At 49.8% G+C, this 8,374-nt stretch overlaps 1 protein-coding gene across 1 annotated transcript in view; it reads left to right on the plus strand.

Moving 5' to 3' along the window:
- The window catches only part of FAM169B (Protein), a 49,955-nt gene that overhangs the window by 5,940 nt on the left and 35,641 nt on the right, over positions 1-8,374 (plus strand). Inside the window, exon 2 of the mRNA XM_006161376.2 lies at positions 3,637-3,767. Coding sequence (XP_006161438.1) covers positions 3,637-3,767 — 131 coding nt within the window. The remainder of the gene's footprint in view (positions 1-3,636; positions 3,768-8,374) is intronic.

Below are 8,374 nucleotides of genomic sequence, written 5' to 3' on the forward strand. Positions count from 1 at the left end.
TCCACGGTTCGAGTCCTGAATCTGGTGGCTTGCTTTCTCGCTTCCTCTCTCTGTCATTCTCAACCTCTGTCTCTCTCTGGTAAAATTAAAAAATGAATGAGTGAATAAATAAAATAAAATAAGTAATTAAAAAAAAGAATGATTTGATTTCACTTTATTTATTTATTTATTTATTTATTTATTTTAATTTGGCCAGAGAGGGACAGTGTGCAAGCAAGAATGAAGGCGGAGGGCAGGGAGAGTGAGAAAGCAAAGCCAGCAGGTCCGGGACACGAACCGTGGTCAGACAGTTGGGAGTCCAGTGCCCTTCACCACCCTGCCACCTGCCGCGCCCCCCATGGGATTTCCAAGTACTCTTCATCCTGGTGTGCTTTGTCATCAGTTAGTGTTCTGGGAGGCGGGTCCCCCGTTGAACAAGGATGGGAAATAAACGCTGAATTTGGCCAACTTCGCACCCGCAGGATTTCCGGAAGTCCTTGCCTGGTTTGTTTGTTTCGTTTTGGAGAGATTTTTGCTATAGGTGTGTGCCCTCGCTGGAGAGACGGAGAGAGAAAAAGTGAGAAATCATTTTCCAGGGGCGAAGGGAGGGATGGCCACACTGTAGTTCGTTCTCCTCCATTTACTTCTTGGGATTTGGGGCACACACATGCACGTGGTGTGAGTTTTAAAGCACCAGGTCTGAGACTCGAACCACAGTCAATTCTGTGAGCGTACAGTGATGTAACCATTACACCATTTGCTGGTCCCCATAACCGTACTTTTTTTTTTTTTTTTTTGGAGGGGTTTTTGCTATAGGGTGCATGCACTCGCCAGAAAGAGAGAGAGACAGATAGACAGAAAGTGAGAAATTCCCCCACCCCGGGGGTGATGGCCACGCTGCAGTCCCTTCTCCTCCATTCTCCTCTCGGGATCTTGGGCACGCACGCACACTGTGTGTGTGTACCTGGTGTAAGTTTAAGCCACTGGGTCTGGGACTCGAACCATGGTTGACTACATGGGAGTCCAGCGACATAGCCATTACACCAACTGCTGATCCCTAAAATGAATTTTTAAAAAAATTATTTAAATATTTATTTATTTATTTTTATTTGACCAGAGAGGGAGAGAGCGAGAGAGAGAGGGGGAAAGTGAGAGAGCAAGCCGCCAGGTCTGGGACTCGAACTGTGGTTGGCCAGTTTGAGCAGGAGTCCAGTGCCCTTCACCATCATGCCACCATGCTGGCCCCAAAATAAATGTTTTAAAACAGAATTATTTATTCATTTTATGGACATATTTTCATTTGACCAGAGAGAGAGAGAGAGAGAGAGACAAGGTGAGCCCAGGTCCAGGATTCGAACTGCCGTCAGCCACGTGGGAGTCCAGAGCCTTAACGATTACATCGACTTCTGGTCCTCTTAAAGTGAATTCTTAAATTCGGGCTTCTGGGCTTTCCGTTTCTTCACGGTCTGTAGTGAGCGATCATTTCCACGGTTTGCCTTTTGCATCAGAGCGTTTTACATGCTAGTGAAAAGATGATGTCCTTCCGGCTTTGGGAGAAGGTTTCTTGTTCAGCCCAAGCCATGATAGCTTGTTAGCATCTCCCATCTGGAAGCCCGATCTCCCTTCCAACACCAGGGAGGCAGGGAGGCTGGGAGGCCGGGGGTCCGGTCAGCAGATGGCACCCGCCTGTGAGAAAGAGCCCAGACTTGTTTACTTCCAAGGTATAGCCTTGCGGTTTTGGGGGGGTGGGAGCCCTGAGCGAAACTTCCTTCCTTGGAGGGTTTCGTGGGGCAGTGTGTGTGTGTGTGTGTGTGTGTGTGTGTGTGTGTGTGTGTGTGTTCCTCCTTCCTCCTGCACTGCGGAGGAAGGTCTTCCATCCTTCTGGGCTGGGCAGGGGGCTGTTTTTTTCCTGGTGGGGGTTGCTGGTCCTCCCCCCACCTGCCTTTGGCAGCTGTGTTTTTTCTGAGAACAAACCTAAACATTTTTGGGGGCCTGGCGGGAGAGAGAAGCTGCCTTCGGATGGGGAACAGAACAATTAAAAAGAGGGCTGGCATTGCCGGCTTGGCAGAGGGGAGGGGGCCGTGGGAGGGGTGGGCGCTGTGGGCACCTGTCCCCCAGGTCAGGCAGCTGTGGCACCCAGTCCAGTAGTACTTTTCTGGGGCCACGGATGGTTTCTTTACGTTGAAGTCTTGGGACCAGCAGTTGTCATAATGGCTATGTCGCTGGACTCTCATGTGTCGACTGCGGTTCGAGTCTTAGACCCGGTGGCTTAAACTCACGCTGTGCGTGCGTGCCCAAGATCCCGAGAGGAGAATGGAGGAGAAGGGATTGCGGCGTGGCCATCCCCCCTGGGGGTGATTTCTCACTTTCTGTCTCTCCGTCTTTCTCTGTCTTTCTGGCAAGAGCATGCGCCCTATAGCAATTTGCTAAAAAGACCCCACAGAATCACCCACCTGTGATCTAGGGTGGGGGCAGGCACTGGAGCCCTGGGCTGCGGGTGTCCTGGGGACACGGCACCACCGAGTCCTTCCAGGGGGTCTGACAGCGGAGCGGCAGAACTTGCAGAGGAAATGATTTCATGGTGTGGAAGGAGCAAAACACATTCATTGCATTTCTCCTGACCACACGCAACCAGAAACCGTGCCAGACAACCCTTGGTGGCCCGCAGGAGTCAGGCAGGAGCCCCCTGAGTCCCCACAGCAGCCAGGGCTGCAGGCTAGTGGTCTTGGGCCGGGTGCCCTCCGGCGAACCCGGAGTGCCTGCACACTGCCCATGACAGGAGGGGAAGCCACAGGGGCCAGGGAGAGCCGCCGTGTGGAGGGGGTGCTAACGCTCTCCTATCCATCATGCCCGAGTAGACCAGATGTCCGGATCTGGCAACTCTCTCTCCCTAAACGCAGGGCCAGCAACGGAGTGAAAGTCAAGGTGGACTCTGTCCTTGCTTTAAGCTGATTCCTGGGGCTGTTGCTGTTTGTTTTTTATTTTATATGTTTTGCCATAAGGTGCATGTGCGCACCGGAGAGAGACAGAGAGGGAAAGCGAGAAATCATCCCCCGGGGGGGATGACCACGCCGTAATTCCTTCTCCTCCATTCTCCTCTCGGGATCTTGGGCACGCACGCACACGCACCCGGTGTGATTTTCAAGCTGCTGGGTCCAGGACTCGAACCGCGCAGGTGGCCATGTGGGAGTCTAGGACCATAACCACTACACCTTCCCAGCCAGTGCACCCCATGTGCTTAGTTCGGCTGGGAATTAAACCTTGATCTCCGTGTGGCTTCCAGCATTGTCACTATGGCTGGGCTTGCTTTTTCATTTTTAATGACTAGGTGAACTTAAGGTTTTTTTTTTTTTTTAATAATTATTTATTTAATTGTATTTCTTCATTTATTTTAATTTAACCAGAGAAAGACAGACACACAGAGAGATGGAAAGTGCCCCCATAGGGGGATGACCACACCCACAATCCCTTCTCCTCCACTCTCCGCTGGGGATTTTGGGCATGCATGCACATTTACCCAGTGTGTTTTTCAAGCCACCGGGTCCAGGACTCGGACCTCACAGTCGGAGGTCCCAAGCCACCATGTCACCTGATGGTCCAGTGATCTTCTCTTTAATGAGAGTAAAACTAATGCCATCTCCTGTCTCTCGCCCACAGGCGTTTACCCAGTGGATATTCTGGAAGATGACGCTGAGGGCCACCAGGGGGCAGCTTTGGCTCACTACACTTCGCTTGCAGAAGGCGCTGGGATGTCTTCACAGGTGTTCTTGCTTCCGACTGGGGAACAGGTATTATATTATATATTATATTCTCTTCCCCGGAGCAGAGCGCCGTCAAACCCAATGTACAGAGTAGGAGGTTAACCTTCTGCAGCTCATTCTAGAACGATTTGACTTTGAGAAGCAGAAGGAATCCCGGATTGGGGTTCTGGAGCTTTGAGTGTGAGTCTAGTTCTGCCTGGCAGTGAGTTGGACTGGCCGTGGGAATCCCACTCCTACTACCCCTTAGTAGCTGTGTGACCTTGAGCAAGTGTCTTAGCCTCTCTGGTCCGGCTGTTCTCGTCTCTCACACGGGAGCAATCGCAGTGCTTGTCTCGTAGCGTTCGGAGATGCTGCGGTCCTAGCTGGCTGGGCCGCAGTTTCTCTGTTTGTAAAATGAAGGGATTGGTTGATCTTTTGGTCTCGAAGGTTTGAGTCCATTCTAGAATTTTGTGGATGGAAATGAAGCCATACCGGTTATTTATTTATTTATTAATTTATTCAGTTATAGGGTGTGTGTGCTTACTGGAGAGAGAGTGAGAAATCAGCCCCCAGGGGGCAAGTCCACGCCGCAGTCTCTTCTCTTCCATTCTCCTCTCTGGATTTTGGGCACGCATGAACACGCACCTGTGTTTTCTAGTCCCTGAGTCTAGGACCTGAGGCACAGTTCAGCCATGTGGGATCTAGCACCTTAACCACCACACCACTGGCTGGCCCCACCAGTTATGATTTTTTAAAATAATTATTTATTTATTCATTCATTTATTTTATTTTGACCATACATACACACACACACACACACACACACACACACACAGGGAAAGTGAGAAAGCAAGCCACCTGGTCCGGGACTTGAACTGTGGTTGCCTGAATAAGGAGTGAAAGGTAGAGAGAGAAGTGAAAACCACGTAGTTCTTCAGAACTTTAGATAGGGTTGTAAGTGACATTTTAAATTACCTTTAAGACCTTTCCCCCTTATTCATTTAGTGAAAAGTATACGTGAATTCTGGATAGTCCCTGGTTAGTCATCTTTCTTCAGATTTGAGGCTGATCTGCTGAAGAGATAAAATCTCTTTCTATAAGATGTCACTCATATGGGGCCAGCAGGTGGCATAGTGGTTAAGGCACTGGCCTACCACATGGTCAACCACAGTTTGAATCCCGGGCCCAGCGGCTTGCAACTCTCGCTGGGTGCATGTGTGTGCGTGCCCAAAATCCCAAGAGGAGAATGTAGGAGAAGGGATTGTGGTGTGGCCATCCTCTACGGGGGAATGATTCCTCGCTTTCTGTCTACGTCTCTCTCTCTCTGTCTTTCAAGCAAGTGCACACACTCTATAATAAAAATCTATCAAAAAAGATTTCACCCTTACCACAAATTGTTACCTGACTGGCAAAGTACAGTGAGGACGACGGGGCTTTATTTCTGTGTACTAAAGGTGTCCCCGAGTCGATGAAGACAACGGCGTGTACAATTTACAGCGTGGTCTTGAGAGATGGAAGATGCTGGTTCAGACAGTCCGGTGGTTGATCTGCCGAGGGCGGTCGCTGTTCTCACTCTTCCAGCGCCCCCTAGTGGCTGCCGAACCAGGAGAGGAAGCCAGCTCTGTGTGTGTGTGTGGGGGGGTGCTGGGTAACCGAAGGGTGGAGAAACACAAGTTAGCTCCGAATTCTTTAGGATGTCGTTCCCGTCATCTGCTTTCATTTCACGCATTTTTATGGATTATATTACTTAAAAAAAAATCCCTAATATGCATGGAGTATGTTCGCGGAGAGAATAATTTCAGTGTTATTTGCAAATACATAATATAAGACAGTCGCGAAAATGGAGTAGTGAGGGCGAGATAGAAATACTGAAATGACTACACCTAGCCACCCTCCCCTTTCCAAAAAGAAGGTTGAGGCCGGCTGGTGACATGGTGGTTAAGGGTGCTGGACTCCCACATGGCCAACCGTGGATCGAGTCCTGGACCTGGCAGCTTGCTTTTTCACGTTCTCTCTTTCTCTTTCTCTCTCTTTCTGTGTCCTGCTCTGGTCAAATAAAAAAAAAAAAACAACATACATGCATGGATAAATTTAAATAAAATTTAAATAAATAAATAGAAGATTTGGGGGGCCAGAAGGTGGCATGGTGGTTAAGGTGCTGGACACTACCACATGGCTGTCCACTATTCGGGTCCCGGACCTGGTGGCTTGCTTTCTCATTTTCCGTCTCTCGTTCTCTGTGTCTCTCTATGGTCAAATTAAAAATAAATACTTTTTTTTTTTTGGAGAGGTTTTTGCTATAGGGCGTGTGTGCTCGCCAGACAGACAGAGAGAGACAGAGAGACAGAAAGTGAGAAATCGCCCCTCGGGGGGATGGCCATGGCGCAGTCCCTTCTCCTCCATTCTCCTCTCGGGATCTTGGGCACGCAGCGTGAGTTTAAGCCGCCGGGTCCAGGACTCAAAACACAGTTGACTACATGGGAGTCCAGTGACATAGCCATTACGCCAACTGCTGGTCTCAAAAATAATTAAAATTTTAAAAATAAGTAAAAAATAAGGTTTGGTGACCATGATCATTGGATTTCCTACCATTTCAGCGGTTTGTTAAAAAAAATGGGAACCGCTTCTTGCCACTAAACATGTGGAAATCATCTAATCTAAGGGGTAGCAGGTGGCATGGTAGTTAAGGCACTGGACTCTCACGTGGACAACTGAGGTTTGAGTCCCAGACTCAGCGGCTTAAAATTCACACCAGGTGCGTGTGTGTGTGTGTGTGTGTGTGCCTAAAAACCCAAGAGGAGAATGGAGAAGGGATTGTGGTGTGACCATCCCCCCTGGGGGGTGATTTCTCTCTGTCCTTTTGTCTGTCTCTCTCTGGCATGTGCACACACTCTATAGCAAAAATCTGTCTCTGAAAAGAAAGAAAGAAGAAAGAAAGGAAGAAAGATGGGACCAGCAGTTAGTGTAATGGCTATGTCGCTGGACTCCCATGTAGTCGACCGCGGTTCGAGTCCTGGACCTGGTGGCTTAAAACACACGCCGGGCGCGTGTGCGTGCGTGTCCAAGATCCCAAGAGGAGAATGGAGGAGAAGGGATTGCGGCGTGGCCATCCCCCCTGGGGGCTGATTTCTCGCTTTCTGTCTCTCTGTCTCTCTCTGTCTGTCTGGTGAGTGCATGTGCCCTATAGCAAAAACCTCTCCAAAAAAAGAAAAAAGAAAGGAAGAAAGAAAGAAAGAAAGTATAATCTGGAAGGATATCGAATCTCCTCATTGCCTGTAACAAGTTTAATTTCTCTTTTTTTTTAATCTGCATTTTTTTTTTATTCCGGATTTCTTTAGAAACAAAAGCAAAAATGAAGGAGTTTCTGTATATGATGTGACATCATTCTGATCCTTCCTCACCCCCCAGGTTTTTGCCATAGGCACGAGTTTCAAGTTGCCAGATCTGGGACTTGAACTGCGGTGCCGGCCATGCGGGAGTCCAGCACCTTAACCATCATGCCACCTGCTGGCCCCGTGTACTGCCACGTTTGACTGGTATCCACACCTGAGGTCAAGTGTGGAATTTTCCACTAGTGGTGTCAGGTCAATGCTCAAAAGTTTGAGATTGGGCCAGCCGGTGGCATGGTGGTTAAGGCGCTGGATCCTACATGGCCAACACCACAGTTTGAATCCCGGGTCTGGTGGCCTGGAAAAACACACCAGGAGCATGTGCGTGCCTGCCCCAAGTCCTGAGAGGAGACCCGAGGAGAAGGGACTGTGGTGTAGCCATTCTCCCCTGAGCGTGATTTCTCCCTTTCCCTTTCTTGCTTTCTCTCCCTCTCTCGTGTGCAAGTCCATGTGCCCTGTAGCAAAAATCTCTGGAAAAAAAATAAAAGTTTTGCATTTCGGAGCATTTCGGAGCATTTCGGATTACAGAGGAGTGGATTAGGGATGCTCAGCCCGCACCGGGTCCAGTGGCCCTGTCACAGCCTCCTTGTGGACTGAGCTGCACGTGACCTCCGTGGGGGGGCTGGCTCTAGGACTCCTGATGCCAAAGGTCAGGAAGTGGCTGAGACGTTTAATGGGCCTGAGGGGTTTGCGAGGAGACCTGCTACAGACGTTTACGGGCGACCTGCCTGCCCAGCTCGGACGACACCTTCTTTTAGAATTTTCTTTTACTCTCCCTGATTTTCAAAACAGACTCTCTTTTTTTTTTTTTTAAATTAACTTATTATTTTTCAATTTGATAAGAGAGAGATAGAGAGAAGTGAGAGAGCAAACTGCCAGGTCCAGGACTCGAACTGTGGTCAGCTGTGTGGGAGTCCAGCACCTTAACCACCATGCCACCTGTATATGGGCGTTTCAGAGGAGGCCCTGGGACAAGCTCAGGGTTAGAGGCTCAGATGCCCGAGTGGAGCTTCTGCACTAGTGCTGTCAAGGGGCCGGGGCTGACCGTGTAGGGCTGCATGTCCTGAGATGGCTCGCGGGGACCCCACCAGGGCGACAGGCAGGCAGAGTGGCACGCAGTGGAGGCAGGTGTGTCCCTGGCTGTCTCTGTAGAGTGACCACCGGGAGAAGTGGACCTGAAACGAGGGTGTGGCCTCTGCTTTGGTAGGATTCACAGGCTGCTGGGGGGCCGATCTGTGGGGTGGAGGGTAAGGCAGGCGGAGTTCC

Source organism: Tupaia chinensis, unplaced genomic scaffold (assembly GCF_000334495.1).
Source record: "Tupaia chinensis unplaced genomic scaffold, TupChi_1.0 Scaffold138490_1, whole genome shotgun sequence".
NCBI classification, from domain to species: Eukaryota; Metazoa; Chordata; class Mammalia; order Scandentia; family Tupaiidae; genus Tupaia; species Tupaia belangeri.